Here is a 16,250-nt window from a genome sequence, read left to right as displayed (position 1 = left end):
CTATCCCGCTCACTTGACTACACAAAAACCAGACAACTTTCTACATACTTCTACAGCCCGTTTGGGAGCCTCCCAACAACGTCCTTTCCCACCTTCCTCTAGCTCCCGGCCTCATAACCTACACTACTGCACCTAAACTTCAGGAACTAAGCACCGAGGAAACCAATGCACCTCACAACCGCCACCGGTCCGGTGCTTCAGGCCGGTGGTCGCCGATCTTGGTTATTTGAACTTTCCCTTCGTTGATTCGATGTCAGTCAGCAAGGGTAGTTTTCCGGAGGTGCGCAGGTATAGGTACTTATGTAGTAGGCATCTTTTCCCACATCCTTGAAGGAACGTTGATACGCCCAGGTAGCAAGTGACAGACAGCTGTTGGTCACAAGTTCAACTATTGACGAGGGGTATGGGGGCAGCAACAGAGCTCGGCGAGGTCTTTAGTACCGCTAGTTACAAAAAAAAAAAAAAAAAAAAAAAAAAGGCAGCTTCGGGGGAGGAGGATTCCGAGATCTTGAAAAGGAACATGGCTGGATTGCCTGTCCAAGCCCACGCATGTGACTCTATAAAGGCTTGATGTGTTTTGGGGAAAATAGATAAAGGTAATGGTTCGGCGTCTATAGTTTGGTCGGGAGATGCTTGGTTTGGCTGCTTCGAGGGAGCCGTCGACAAGAGATGGACGACGCTCTATAGACGCGCGCGGGAAGAGAGAGTTGGTATGCGGCGTGCAACTAAGTGACGGCCGACCAACTGTTAAGTGATTTCTCGAGGCGCTTTCGGTCATTGTTTGACGAAGGTATCGCGAGGGAGCAAAGAAAGGACAGAATAGATTTAGCCGCTGCGATCCCAACTTATCCTTAGCCGCCATTGGTGTCCTTCAGATAATTTACCCTTTGATGGACTTCGCGATCCCGTCATAGCATATAGTACGGGTGTGATTTGTGTCCCGGGCGGTATCTGACTTCGTTGGTGATGGTCCCCAGTCGTTGTTGCGTTAATCAGATGGGTAATATATATATCGGCCATCGAGGATGTGAAATGGAAACGCCAGGATCGCTTACTGGAAAGGGGTCGAATGTCCTGCGGTGGCAGGGATTAACGCCAGGAAGACCTCGACACATGTACCGTAGAAACTCGCGAAATTGGCAAAATACCATCTCCTCTCTGAGCACCGGGCAGGGAGCATATAAGTACAGAGCAAGCCCGATTCTGCACATTGAAATGTACCTAAGTTAGAGTGGTAGGTAATGTCCCCGAGTTTTCACTAACTGGACAGACACATATGCTGGCTTACGGGGCGCCGTTTTATGCCCTGCCCGGCGCTCAAAGAGGAGATGGTATTTTGCCAATTTCGCGAGTTTCTACGGTATGTCGGGATACCTACCGTAGAAACTCGGGAAATTGGCAAAAAGCTAATGCCTGAAAAACCTGGATATCAGGCAGGGTGCTGGCAGATCTGTAACGCTCGAGTCCGTGCCTATGCTTTGGAACGCAGGCAAGATAGTGCTGGGCAGTATTGTAGAGCCTTCACTAACTGAGCGGACATATGTACAGGAGTATACTGCTCCTTGTACTTACTGTCGGGCGCTCAAAGAGGGAAAGCTTTTTGCCAATTTCCCGAGTTTCTACGGTAGGTAGGTTTGAATTCTAAAGGCGTTGAGGGACTCGACGTTGGAGAGGGAGGATGGATTGTAGGAGATGTTGCAGTGATTGGTTTGTAGGTGATGTTAAGTGTAGTGGCTCTTTGTGACTTGCCTTCCACTTGCAGCCCTTGCTTCCCCACAATTTTGCATCTCCTGCATGGATGTGCTTCCTATTCGTCATGCTTTCCGACTTCATGTCCTCAAAGGCCTCTTACACTCGCCCCATTATACATACACTACTAACTGCGGGCAACTGATACGCCAACCATACTCCTGACAATGACGCCGACCGCGCACAACAGACGACGTTGGTCAAAGAAACCGTCCCCCAACGCTAGCTAAAACACGAAGCGTTGCGCCGCTTGAACCTTGATTACCAACCCAACCCGTAGGACGTCATGTACTTCAACATGAAGATGAATTTCTTGGCCCTGGCTTACCGAGAGCCAAATTGCGAAACCGCCAGCCACCAAACGCCATTGGATGCCCTTCAAACGGCGCTTCATTTGCAGACTTGCTGCTCCTACCGCGGCGTGATATGGTCTGAATTCCGGGCAAACTTGCGCAACTCGTCAGTACCTACCAAAGGACCGTGAGCCACGCGGAACAGGCATAGCATTTCCCACTCAGAGTATGCTCGATATGCTGCGCGCAAGGGCGGACTGGGTCATTCGTCACGAATCAGACTCAAGGTGGAAGTCTCCTTCAAAAGGGACGGCTGCGTGAAGGGTGTTCATGAGGGCATGATGGTGCTTCTGGCTCTCAATATTGTGACCCATTAAGCGCGGCAGAAGCCCACTGACAGTGAATGGTATTGTCTTTTCGTCTCGTCTTGAGAATTTACAACTACATAAATCCAGCCCACCTCCCACCAGTTCTCCCGACAAATAATCTCTATATTGCCCTTACCTCTCCCTCACTGAAAACAGTCCCTAATATACTACGGGCAATCGACAGATCTACACAATGTTGTACAAGTCCTTAGCCGCTGGCGTTATCGCCTTTGGCTTGCCCACTTTCGTGTCGGCCACCCTGATCTTTGTTACTTCTATGGGTACATCTACGGATCCTGGATTTCTTAGCACCATCAAGTATGCGGACGGAAAGCTTGAGGTCATCAACAAGCAGCTCGGCATCTGTGGCAATAACCCTTCATGGTTGGAATTTGTCGGCGACCACATTTACTGCCTCGATGAGGCTTGGAGCAGCATCTCAACTGGCTCCCTCTACAACTTTCAGGTCCCCAGAAATGGCACGAATCTCACGCTGATCAACAGGCTGGATACGCTGCGAGGCCCAGTGAGCAGCGTCCGCTATGGACAGAATCTCAAGGGACTGGCCATTGCCGCCTAGTTAGTCCATCTCTTTGCCCTCCCATCACTCACCCCATTCTCTGTTATGAATTAATCTGGTGAGCTAACCAAGTCTCGAACATTCCCGCTTTGTAGTGCGGGAGGGGGTTTTCAGTCGTTCGATATCTCGAATCCCGCCGCCCCCAAGGCTCTCCAAAATAGTACTTTCACAATCTCGCCGAAGCCTGGCTCTGACTCTCAGCAAAAAACATCACATGCTCATGAGGTTGTCCTGGACCCTACCGGGAACTTCATTGCGACGCCCGATCTTGGCGCAGATCTTATTCGTATCTTCAAGGTAGACAAGAATACCTTGAGCTATGTTGAATCCAAAACGGTTCCGACACCCGATCTTTCCGGCCCAAGGCACGGTGCTTTCGTTAAGCTTGACTCCGGAACCTACTTCTACGTCGTCACTGAGCTCTCCAATGAGATCATTGGGTGGAAGGTTACCTATAATAGCAATGGTCTTGACCTTGACTTTGGTAAAGAGTTGTTCAGCATTCCAACACACGGCCCTGGTTCTAAGGGTATCGGAAATACCACTAGAGCTTCAGAACTCGTTATTTCGGTAAGCTCGAGTCATTCTCAAGCTCCTACGGTCGATAAACTTTGTACTAATCAGTTCACACGATACGCGTGACTCTTGAATAGCCCGATAACCAGTTCCTGCTAGTATCATCCCGATTCGATGAAAAAACATTTGATATTCCTGACCCGGAGGACAATGCGGCGGGACAGATCAAGTCAGACTCCATCATCAACTACGCCATTGAGGCAGACGGCACCCTCAGCCTTCAACAGATTTTCGCTGCGGGAGGTATCAACCCGCGCCAGTTCTCCCTCAGCAAAGACGGCTCCCTCGTCGTATCCGCGTTGCAAAATTCCGGCCATGTTGCGCTTATCAAGCGTGACGTTCAAACTGGAAACCTAACGGAATTCATCGGCGCTGTCCATCTCGGTGGACAGCCCACCTTTGCCAAACTCAAGGAGTGAGTTCATCCTTTCAATCTTATTTCCGAGGGAGAGGATGACTGGAGAGCAAGGGAGATCTCTACATACTGCCTAGAGGCAGGCTGGTAACGAGGAAGACAAACCAGTCCCCTCTATGGCCGGGAATGCGCCGGCAAAACGGTGATAACCCGGGTCATTTATCACACACGAACCGTTACTGACAAGATACTTCGCTATGCAGGGATACGAGATGCGCCTAGATCAGGGAGTGAACTGGTCTTCGGTTCGAAAAGGGATGGCGGTGCCGATGTGTTTTTCCACTGAAGAAGTGACGAAAGGAAAGAATGGAATGAGAGAAGCAAGGCATTGTGGGAAGGGATACTCTGTGTAGGGGAAAGGGAAAGTTTCGTACTTGCGCCCAGATAGATATGCCGCATATATGACGGGCTGGATTTCCCAGTAATGCTACTTAGCGTACTCGAGTAATGAGAGTGGGAAAACGACTTCATGAGAACCATAGATATTCAGCTCTTAACTGCGACTGCTGTTCAATCTGGCCCTGCATGACATGAGTGTCGTTCGACTAAAGGTCATCCAAAAAGTCCGAGTATGCGGGTGCAAGCAAGGTCTGGTAGTATGCACGTGGATGAGTACCTGCATATGGATATGCCATGCCATGTTAAATTGATGACAATGCCAATGTCAACGTCAAGCAAGTTGAATACTAGGTATTGTTCAGATCTGGTGTTGCCTCTCTACCGCATCAAAATTCTCCGCTCGGCTCTAGGGGTCCACGGGTTCTCTGTGCTTGCTTCCGGTTTCCCCCTTTCCGGCTTGCTTGCTGGCTTGACTTGTGATACCGAATGTGTCGAAGTGATTTGGCACATTTCACTCTTTGCCGGGGCAGCATATTTGCGTAAAACTTGCTCGACTTCCTCTACATCCCACAAAACGTCCATCCAAATGACCATGTACGATAAGGACGAGCGCATGGATAAGTGATGAATTTCTGCACTTGAATTTTCGATATCCCGATCCGGCTATCGAAGAGCCCTAGTAAGTGCCCATCCACTAGCAAAGATCGCCGCTTGTGCCCCAGGTTTTCAAGGCGGGTGCGTGTACTACCTAGTGTAGGTCCCTAGCGAGTGAGTGGCTCCGTAAATGGGATGTGTAAGTCAGATACTAACAGGAATGGCCGCGATTCTCACCAGATCTGTTGTTGGTTATGCACACCCCCTTTCCGAAGCCACCTACGAGGCTACTTTTAGATTGTCTTGGTGCTTCGCGTTAGACTTCTAGGCCAATCCAATGGAGCGCCGCTAGAAGGAAGGCAGAAACAGGGATTGTGAACAGGAAATAGAGCCGGTTGAGAGCTTGTCACAACTAAAGGAAAGTTGACAGCAGTTTTGAAAGAAGTGGCTGGTGAGCCACGGTTTTCGAAAATCAAATGAATTGTCGTGCGTTCAGCGGGGATGTACCGAAAACTTGGAGTATAACACCACACACCCGTGGTCACACACCTCTAGTGATGGTCGCTTTGAATGGGTTGCGGCAACCCAGAGATGCGATTTCCTCTAATTTCATTCCAAGGCTGCTGTTCCGTCCTTCCAGTATTGCAGTTGTACTAACATGTAGGGAGCGCCACTTCCCGACTGGCAGCGTGGACTTTGGTGAACTTGGACCCATAGACTTATATATAGTCCGATCCCATAACCAGCTATCAACATCACTGCCCAACTGGCCAGCCACAAGGCACAGTCCAATAGAAGACGGCCAGAATCGGTACTGAGATATCAGTATCAAAACGCAAGGTGAATAGCATATTCGAGCCCAGTGTCTGTTTCTGAGCGAGGTCAGCACCGCAGTGGAACCTATCAATTTCCCAAGTCAAGCGCCAAGCAAGTACATAATAATATGTGCCCAAGTGAACTGCCCGTAACAGCGGCGTGTAGTATTGTTCCGTCTTGGCCCTCAAGGGACGTCGCTGACGCTACGTTTAATATTCCGGTGTAGTCGTCGGCTCATGTTCGGCAGAGTATCAACAGCGGTGAACAACAAGGAGAACCTTAAATGTCCAAGTCCCATTATGTAAATCCACGTCCGCGTCCTTTAAGACCTCCCTCGACACTGGTAAGGAGAAGAGAGGCGGTTACGTCTTCAGCAACCGAAGTGCAGGTAATGTAGACGTGGGGGATTTTCCTCTCGGACCGGGGAAAACAAGAAATGTAAGCATTATGATAGCTCAACATGTCTATACACGCGCCTAGCCTAAGGAAGGCTTAACGTGCTTGGCTTTCCGCAAAATCGTTACATAATTCGGAGCGGCGACTAACGGCACTTTTGGAAATTCCGTGTTAACCGAGGTCGTTCTGGTCACGGGTACGGAGTCCCGGTACAGATGTATCTCGAGTTCCCCGTCCGGCCCCGCTTCCTTTCGGTGCCCGGGCTGCCAGGCTACTCATCGAGGTCTAGACATGCGGACTTGCAGAAGTATGCAGTGGGTGGCTTCGCTGCGACAGACGTGCCGGTTAATATATTCTGGGTAGCAAGACCCAGCCAGCGAGACGCATGACCCATGTCTCACATGGTTCCTTTCCTTTTTTTTTACAATTTCTTTTTATTTTTATTTTTTGATTATTTTTCTTTTTTATGATTTTATATCCGTTTTTGGACAGGTCTTTTTCGTATATCCTGATTTGTCCTGTTACTACTCGGGATAGATAGCCCGCTCTCTTGTATCTTGGACTCGCCTGTTAGCTAAACTCAAGGGGCGGATGTTTCCCAACACTTTTACCTCTCGTCTTCATCCCCCCTGAGGCACTGGACCTTCCTTGTAGTGAACCCTGATATTCTTCCCGTCTCGGTCCGAGCCTATTAACTTGTCATCGATCTGTCATTGATCTGTCATTTTAATGAGCTGAGGTTGCTGGGTTGAAATCGCTAAATGCAATTCAGAAACCGAATATCAGCATCTTCAACCTTCCCGCGGTCGCATGAAGAGAGGTAGATTCAAGGGGCTTGTTGCAAGTAATCGGACCGAGCGTCTCTGAGGTGTGTTTCGGTACCGTGCTGTATGCAGACGTCAAAGATCCAACGCGCATCCATAGAACTCTGGTAACCAAGTTCCGGATGGCATACTCAGTACTCACTGGTGAACATATATGAAATGGTCTATTAATACCCTTGGCGACCAATCCGTCAGCAATAGCAATCAATGCTCAACTGGTGATAGGCTGTCGAGCTCTAGACCAAATGAGGCATACGGCGGGTTGATGTGCCCTTCCAGACTATCCATATCTCGGATTAGTCCCAGAGATTTGAGAGGCGTAGGTATTTACCTCAAATACTGCGCAGGAAGAGGGGTCCTCGTTTTTGCTGTCGGGAACATTCAAATCCGTTAATCTTCGGCTACCTTGATAAGGATTGATTTGGCAAGCCCTGCGTTTTAATTGTGGGACAAAGCTCTAATCAAAAAGCAAAGTCAAGGCTCTTGATGACTGATGAATAACGGTTCTTCAAACCGTGGTGATTGCGGTGGCAGAAAAGCTCTGACATCCGTTCGAAGCAGCAATGAAAGTGGGCACGGGAGAGAACAGTATGGAGATGAAGCCAAGCGAGCTGATTTCTGTGTCCAAGCTTGGAGATACTGACCGGTCTTGGGTACCCGTTGATGACAGGTCAGTCAGGCTCTAGGAGGATGGGTGGAAGATGGGTGCTGGAAGGCTTGTCCTAGCTGCCCGGATACGGAGGACAACACGAGTCACCGGAGGCAAGAGTGGAGTTACTCCATACACGTACTTTGTGTACCACAGTACAATTTGTCGACGCCCAGAAGCCTGTTGAAACATGGGGCAGCAACTTCTGGAAGGAGTGGAGGCTCGGAAGGGTGGGTGTGGTGTTCTGGGTGAGACACGCACGCTGGTCGGGTGGGGAAGATTCGACAGGACCGACGCCTTCGGTTGACGAATTTATGCTAAATTGCGACACGCAGGGTTCAGGCAAGCCTTATGGACTTCCATGTGGTTTCAAATGGCGACCTCGAGAAGTGGGCTCGAACGCATGTGGTTGAGGTGGTGTGCCTATGCGAATGTGCATCTCTATCTGGGTCATTACGTGTTGTCGTTCGTGTCGGAATGTGGTACGCAGCTCTATCATGGCCCATTGTACAACCTTCATGACAGTGGGAGCTCATGGCAGATGCTGCTTCGGAGCGTTTTTGGTGATCCCCCCCCTGTGGTGACGCCGAGAAGGGGACGTGAAGGACGAATCAAGAAGGGTGCATACAATCAATAAACACTACAATACCCGAACAGCCAGGCGCTAGCGTGTAGTACCGAGAGCCGTAGGGGGGGAGAAATATGTTGATCCACGATTAGGTACATTACGAGTATCATCAAACCTCGTCCGCATGGCCTTGATCACCGTCACCCTTGTTACTAGGAGTGCGAGCTGCGTGATGCACAATGCTGGCCGGACTGAAGCAGTCTCCAAGATGTACTGAAAGGCTTTCATGCAAGTAGAGTAGCACGACAACGGATGGACTCGAGTTGAGGACGTTGAGTTGAATTGTTAGTTGGTTGGAGTTTGAAGTTCCGTCCGGGTCCTTCCCTGTGGCAGCTTGCTGGTGGGTCTCTCTCCCCGCATCTGTCCAGACACCTTGTAGTGTAGTGTGATGTGCAGTGTGGAAAAGGACATTTAACAAGTGGGAGGTACCTAGGTTTCTCCCACTATCTCAAGTTAGTTGTTTCAACCTGAAGCGAGCCAGCGAGACGTTGTGCCTGCCGTTCTTTCGTCGATTCCCCCGCACATGTGGCCGTGCCGCCTTCATGCCCCTGGGCTGGGGAAGGAGCCTGGGGTTCGTCTGCTGGAGAGCTGGATATCCGGGGTGCGAAATGGCCACTGTGACTGGCTGCAACTGCACGCACTGCTTACCTAAGGTGGGTTTCCATACGGACGTGCGGATCCCGTTGTCCCCAACCTTCCACTTCTAGGGTAAGTATTTGACTTTCTCCACACGTTAACGGTTCCTCTCCGCAAACTTCTGAGATTCCACCCGATGTGAGTGGCCATGCCCTGACCTTCCACGCTTCCACTACTATTTCTTCCCGACATCTGCTTCGGTTCGCAACTAAAGGGAATTGATACTGTTGTTGGCCCGCCTCATCAATTACCGTAGTGTACACTATAGCAGGTTGCTTCCATCATCAGTCAGATGGAGTACAATGACGTATGACTACAGAATCATCACGTCCATCAGTATCCACTTGTTGATGGGAATTTGGAATGACGCGAATTCTCCAAGTCGGGTCGATCCGGTCTCAGATGTCTGTACTCGTCAGGTCTACAAAATCGACCGTCTGACTAGTGGGCGAGCCACTAGTCAGGGACAGCGATTCGTACATGAACAGCGATTCGTACCGCGGGAGCGACTTGTATAGGCTAGGAAAAACCCTTGGTACAAAAGTCGCTTACACTAAGCCGATTAGCGGGTTTACCTGCATATGCGTATGGCCTAGATGCATTCTACCCCTCCGAGCTGAATGTTCGATGCATGCATACCATATACCGTCTCGGTACAAGAATCCGGTACGAATCGCTGTTCATGTACGAATCGCTGTCCCTGACTAGTGGCTCGCCCACTAGTCAGACGGTCGATTTTGTAGACCTGACGAGTAGTGTAGTGTACTGCATAGTAGTGTAATTCATACGACAAGTACTGATACAAAACCTCGTGCCAATATCAGGTCCAACTAAGCAATTTGAACAGAGGTAATCTGGACTGACACAACCAAAGCACAGAACTCGTGCACATACAAATGGTTGGCTACCTAGGCACAAAACTACGACAAGCACACTGATCTCGCAATCAAGGTTGAACAACAAAACCCGGCGATTGTGTCTGCTTTAATCGCAAAGACGCCATCACCTTGGAGGCACAGTCGAGCGAGTTTTAAGCGTATTCCACACAACTCTTCAGTTCTTGGCTATTGTGTACCGTACACTCCGAGTGTAATACGCAGTACCGTAATATTCGCAAGCCCCGAGTCCGTCCCGTCCATCGCCAGCCCGAAGTGACTCCAGTACTAATCCAGTCCTCCCCCGCCCTTCCTCCACCTTCCTCCCGTCGGCACCATCAGCCAGTCTCCACCTTCTTACCTCCACCGTCCGATCCCCCAGACACTGACTACCATAGGTAGAGGCATGATTCAATCCATCGCGATCTCCAAGCTTCAATCTCAACTTCATCTTCATCTCTCATCCCAACATTGGATTTGGCCGTGCACCCCAAGCTGCTCCAGCCTCAGTCTCAGTTCGTGACAGTGTTGGTCAAGTGTACGCAGCAACACAGGTTCGTTGTCTTTCATCCCATCCTCCGGCTTCTACTCCTTGGTTTTATCTACTCCCCTACCTCCTCTGCCTACCTGCTCGCCTCCTCCACCCGTCTCACCGTACAATCTCCGTCCTTCCTCGCAGCACATACACTTGTAGTACCTACCGAGGCTTCAAGGCTCTCAGGGGTTGGCTGCGGTTGGTGGTAACCAATTCCCGCCACACTAGGCCAGTAAAGGCTCCGGCTCAGACAGGGTCGTCTAGGGTCCGTCAAGGGGTCCGTCCCATCTCTCTCTGCCTATAGGGTGCTCAGTTAGTTGCCCGGCTTGGCTTGACTCAAAGCCACCGGGGGTCTGGGGTCCGCGCTGCAGAGAGAAAAGAGAGACACCCAAGAGAAGCTCAGTCTCGTCACCAAGTAGATCCGCGGGTACCTTGACCTTGGTTGTATGGACTTGCTGCTTACCATTCATATCTGCAAGCGAAGCTCGTCCCGTACGACGAGATATGAATCCGACGTTTCCCACAGCTTTGGGTAACTCCTTTCTTCACCCTTCCCCCAACCCTCCTTACATCCGCACCACCCCTGCTGCGAACATGACAGCTCCTCTATCCGCATTCTACTAAACGAACATACCGACTAGGTATCAGTCACGAGACGGCCCACTCATACACGGCAGTCCTCATTTTCGGTAATCGAAACACACGGTGGATGTCTGAGGGCCTCTAGTTTGACAGACAGTCGCGTCTTAACCTGTCGCCAACGACACAACGATTCAACCGTGTTCTGGTTCATGCTGAAGTGGTCGTGGCTCGGGCTGGCTGAGGTGTTGTGGGCAAACAAAGGGTCGACATTACATCACTGTCTTCTGTCCATTTCGGTCGACTACCAAGCAGACCCTGACCGCTTGCATACGACATGTCGCCGTCTTCCAACAGCGACTCTCCCGCTTCGGTAGTGGGCAGCATGACCATGGCCGCGCAGGCTGCTCCCAACGCTGTAAGGCAATACCCTCTGCCGAATCGGGACTTCACAATCGAAATACCTTCGCCCCAAATTGCACCCACTACCAATGGGGTCAACACCGTCAAGTCACCCTCCACTCTCAAGTCTGCCCGTGCTCCCAACTTCAGCCGGGAAGGTATTCTTGGATCGGCCCAGAAAGCCCGAAATCTCTCGCAGTCGTCCGAAAACCGGCCTGACAATGTCAATGTCTCTAATGGCTTTCAAAAGGCTCCTAGTGAAGAGAGCACCAATCCGCTGAAAAGAAGAAATACGGATGCTGGTGTCGACTACCCTAGAAGAAGGGCAACCATTGCGGTATGTTTGGGCTCTGCTCCGGCGCAGTGGAAAAATCTAGTGTGGTGAATATACACGCTGACATTTCGTTGAACAGTGCGAGGTATGCCGCTCGAGGAAGTCGCGGTGTGACGGCACAAAACCAAAATGCAAGCTGTGCACAGAGTTGGGTGCCGAGTGCATATATCGCGAGCCCGGTATCAAGCTGGATGCCGGCGACAAGCTCATCCTCGAACGCCTCAACAGGATAGAAAGTCTGCTGCAATTAAACATGGGCCTAACCGGTCATACCAATGGCCTAGGATTATCCCATAACTCCCCGGGGATGAGCAACGGGACAGGGTTGAGTGGTGACAACCTGATGATGCAAAATCCCGATGCCGCCGGCTTTGTCTCGGTGATCCCCAGCGGAGGCTTGGGCACATGGTCTGCCACCGCTACCAACAGCTTGTCAACAATGCCCAAGGTCCACACCAATGCCGCCCTTCATTTGTTGCAATGGCCCATGATCCGGGATCTCGTCTCACGACCTTACGACCCACAAATTCTCCTCCAACTCGAAATGGCCAGGGAGCCACTCCACTCGCTCACAAAGACCCCTTGTGTGGACCTCTCCAACACTTCCGCCTACATCGAAGCCTATTTTGATCGTGTCAACGTTTGGTACGCCTGTGTCAACCCTTATACATGGAGGAGCCACTATCGTATCGCCCTCTCGAACGGTTTCAGGGAAGGACCAGAAAGTTGTATTGTGCTTCTCGTCTTGGCTCTCGGTCAGGCAAGTTTACGGGGGAGCATATCCAGGATCGTGCCACATGAGGATCCCCCGGGCCTCCAATATTTCACGGCCGCATGGGCCTTGCTACCGGGCATGATGACCTCCAACAGCGTTCTCGCCGCGCAATGCCACCTTTTAGCTGCCGCTTACCTATTCTACCTCGTCCGACCCCTGGAAGCATGGAACCTTCTCTGCACAACAAGTACCAAGTTGCAGCTCCTCCTTATGACGCCGAACCGGGTGCCTGTCGACCAAAGGGAACTGAGTGAAAGGATCTACTGGAATGCTCTGCTGTTCGAGAGCGACCTCCTCGCCGAGCTGGACCTTCCGCATTCTGGTGTTGTTGCATTTGAAGAAAATGTTGGTCTGCCATGTGGCTTCGAGGGGGATGAGCAAGAGGCAGTTGGTCGCGATGATTTGTGGTATTTCCTCGCCGAGATAGCACTTCGGCGACTACTCAACCGCGTCAGCCAGCTCATTTACTCCAAGGACTCCTTGGCCTCTACAACGAGTCTCGAACCCATCGTGACCGAGTTGGATTTCCAACTAACGCAGTGGTACGAGAGTCTACCTCTACCGCTGCAATTCCCGTTTACTCGGACAATGCTCCCAGATCCTGTCCAGACGGTGTTGCGGTTGCGCTTCTTTGCTTGCCGGACCATTATTTACCGGCCATACATTCTCGCAGTCCTCGACAATGAACAGGCAATACTGGACCCCTCAGTGCGTGACGCGTGCACAAAGTGTCTGGAGGCTTCAATCAGACAATTGGAGCATATCAGTGCACAGTAAGTCTTTGCCCCTTAATATTCGGGTTTTGATTGGCTGTCTTTTCCTTTTTATTACGTCTCAATCTAACAAAAGGCCGCAGTCACGCCGGACACATGCCGTACCTTTGGCAAGGGGCACTCTCGATTGTATCGCAGACACTTCTGATTATGGGTGCCACTATGTCACCGTCACTTAACAGTATTCTGGTCAGCTTGGTCTCACACCGCGACGTTATCGACCAGATCATCAACGATGTCGTCATGGAAATCGAGCGTTATTCCGTACTCTCACCCAGTCTGAGCCTCTCGGCGGAGATTATCAAGGAAGCGGAGGTTAGGCGACGAACGTTTCTGAGTGGTTGAGGAACCGCTTTACTACACCCGATGCCATAGACACAAAAGGTCAAACGGTCCCATCACACTCGCCACATCCAAACCTTTCAGTCACCTAAAAGTCAAGCCACCAGCAGTTGAACCTATGGTAATCTGTCATGGCACGAAACAAGCTACAGGTGCATCTGGTCCTCCACGGATGCAACGCCAGTACAAGATGTATTTTTTTCAGGTCTGAAACGGTCAATGTCCGAGTCGTTGGCTGCATTGACTATCAAATCTATTCTTGCGACGAAAACAGCCATTCGCTTGATCTGTACTGCCAGCAGACGTGAAAAATAATCCGGGGTCGCTCATACACAACCAAGTCCAGTAAGTGTCCGGACTGCATTCACACCATCTGCCCGCCTCCCCGCCTTCGGAAGGGCGCTCACCGAATGGTCTGAAGATCATACCAATGTTGATCATCGACCAGTCTTGCCTGACAAACCATGGCTCTGACTATGGGCACGCCGGTTTTTGTGAGCATTTGACCTACTTCTATCTCTTACACTCCTGTTGTAGCTGGCTACAACGTGGTATCTTGACTGGAAACCCCGACCAGCGGCCGACCGACAATCCCATTCTTTTGTTCTTCACGACTTTGCACAGGCCGAGCACCCTTTGCCTCTTCCCAGAAACGTGGATGACCAGCAACGGAGCGCCAAGCAGAACACCTTGCAACAAGGTATGTGGAAGCCGGAGCATACGGCCTGGGGTAACACACCTTGAATGCAGAAGAATCTGAACAGTGCCCGATCTGCCTGTGGTTGATGATGGGCTGTGTTGTGGATGGCACATTGATGCGGATGCGACGGGCCGAAAATCCGGAAACACCCCACTTCTTTGACCCTTGCTCGGCTTTTATTGATGTTCTTCCAATGTTCCATTATTTTTCTGCCCCTCTCTGCCCCTGTTTCAGACAGCAACTGTTTGTGAGAGCGTGTACATTATATCGAATATTGGCCTTGAGTCGTTTCCCTGATGGGCGGGCCGGAAGAAGCGAGAGGGGGGCGACTTTCGCATATCATCATTACTTGCAAATCTTCTTTACCTACCAACCACCAAAGTTGTACACTTGCAGACGGGCTGCTACACATACATGAAGGAAACTTGAGAGTGAACGTTATTTTCAGCCCTTCTGTTCTCGACGTTCGGTGGACGACCAACCACCTGTAAACAATTCATGGCATTCATTCAAGGTTTTCAAAGTCATGTAACAAAGATGAGATGAAAGGCCCAAAGTTTTTCTTCGTCATGTCGTTTCTCTGGAAGCACTTCTTGCTTATGGCTGGCTTTTGGTGTTGGATGGCATCGGCAAACGGGACCAAAACATATGCAAATTCAATGAGGACGTTGAAGCTGTACCATAGTATGATTCTCTGTTATTTCTCTCTCCTCGTTGGGATGGTTGGTTGTCTCTCACCTTTTCTTCTCTGTTTATCTACAAACAGGATACCTCGTACACTTCACAATACCCAATCCCTTACTACTCTTCTTGCAAACCTTTCAAGTCTTGACGAAAAACCTTTTAGTGTTTCAACATACACCTGAACTATTGCAGGCTTACATAGGCGCTTTATCCTTCTCTGTTATTCTGTCCTCGGCCCCGTCCATGGTCCCTCTATCGAAAGGGTGGCTGGCAAGTAAAGTTTCAGGTGCCAGGAAGAAACAAGATGAACAGGGCAAGTGAACTACGTGACTCCAGTCCCCTTGTTAATGGAAATTACGACAAAATCCTGCGGTAGGTGGTGGGAGTTGCATGGATTTTTTTTTCTTTAAAAAAAGAAAACAAAGAAAGACAAGACTAAAGCGGGTAGGCTAAAGCTGCGGGCGGAGCGAGGGGTATACTCAGTTACATACACTATATGTTGCCTATCTCTCAGACAAAAGAAGGCTAAATCAGCGAAAAATGGGAGTGTCCTTGCTGGACACATGGAGGTGTTGAATGGGTTTACGACTACCTCTGTTCCAGTTGCTCCAAATATCATCTGTAGCATGTTCAGCCGCAGGCCTCAATCTACCCCAAAGTGCACATGCCACTCACTATTGCATCTCATTGACAGCCATTTGGTGACGATCGGTTCTGCTCGGGGTTCAGAACCCAGGATTTCGGACACCAAAGTGTACGCTTGTGAGGAGTGGTTCTCGCCCTGTTATTTGACGAGCGTCCATCAGACCGCTATCCTCTACCCTCTCTCTACCTTCTACAGTAATCGGGTTTCCGTGTCATGTCCTTTGAAGAAAAGATAAAAGATATTTCCCAGCCAGAAGACAGCATTCAACTGAATTTTGAGCAAAGGCACCCTCCTGTCTCTCCTCCCAGGCCTCTTTTCCCTTAATACCACGATAGCATGAAAGGAGACTAGTGGGTGCTTTGCAGTACGTTTCGCATCATGAGGGAATATAGGTGGTCGGGAAAAGGGATGACGATGTCGATGGCAGTCAAGGAGATATGTAGGTGGTTGCACGGCGCTTGTATGCGTATGTATGTCTTGGAAAATGCCGTAAAACGTGCAGTGGCATGTAGACTTGCGTCTTTTGCGCCGCCGCAGTTTGAACCTTTTATTTTCTCCTTCCACTTCTTCTTTCCCCTTTTTGGGCTTTGCTATGATTTATGGGATTTGTCTATTGTTCGCATTGGTCGAACTCGAGACCGAGGTCAACTTCCCAATCATATATAGCCATTTAAATAAAGCGGTCTTTCGCGACAATATGTCGCTTCGAGACCCGAGTGCCGCCGGCGTGTAAGGGGGTGGG

The 16,250-nt window shown here is 50.3% G+C and overlaps 4 protein-coding genes across 4 annotated transcripts; all 4 read left to right on the top strand.

Annotated features, from left to right (window-relative positions):
* Positions 1–1,440: 1,440 nt before the first annotated feature.
* NEUTE1DRAFT_39635 (uncharacterized protein) lies at positions 1,441–1,632 on the top strand (the record flags this gene model as incomplete). The annotated part of the gene is made up of 1 exon (XM_009850504.1): positions 1,441–1,632. A coding segment is annotated over one exon (192 nt), but the record flags the coding sequence as incomplete, so codon positions are not given.
* Positions 1,633–2,603: 971 nt separating this feature from the next.
* Positions 2,604–3,985, top strand: NEUTE1DRAFT_99225 (uncharacterized protein; the record flags this gene model as incomplete). The annotated part of the gene is made up of 3 exons (XM_009851022.1): positions 2,604–2,989; positions 3,086–3,560; positions 3,644–3,985. 3 exons carry the CDS (start codon positions 2,604–2,606, stop codon positions 3,983–3,985), a joined length of 1,203 nt encoding a protein of 400 aa, XP_009849324.1.
* A 3,528-nt stretch (positions 3,986–7,513) lies between these two features.
* Positions 7,514–7,969, top strand: NEUTE1DRAFT_28618 (uncharacterized protein; the record flags this gene model as incomplete). Its single annotated transcript, XM_009850408.1, has 3 exons — positions 7,514–7,624; positions 7,725–7,833; positions 7,935–7,969. Coding segments are annotated over 3 exons (255 nt in total), but the record flags the coding sequence as incomplete, so codon positions are not given.
* A 3,220-nt stretch (positions 7,970–11,189) lies between these two features.
* On the top strand, positions 11,190–13,481 carry NEUTE1DRAFT_78712 (uncharacterized protein; the record flags this gene model as incomplete). The annotated part of the gene is made up of 3 exons (XM_009851021.1): positions 11,190–11,591; positions 11,668–13,136; positions 13,319–13,481. The coding sequence occupies 3 exons, from the start codon at positions 11,190–11,192 to the stop codon at positions 13,479–13,481; spliced, it is 2,034 nt and encodes a 677-aa protein (XP_009849323.1).
* Positions 13,482–16,250: the final 2,769 nt, after the last annotated feature.

This window comes from Neurospora tetrasperma (assembly GCF_000213175.1).
Source record: "Neurospora tetrasperma FGSC 2508 unplaced genomic scaffold NEUTE1scaffold_2, whole genome shotgun sequence".
In the NCBI taxonomy this organism is placed as follows: Eukaryota; Fungi; Ascomycota; class Sordariomycetes; order Sordariales; family Sordariaceae; genus Neurospora; species Neurospora tetrasperma.
This window is presented reverse-complemented; position numbering and strand designations above follow the sequence as displayed.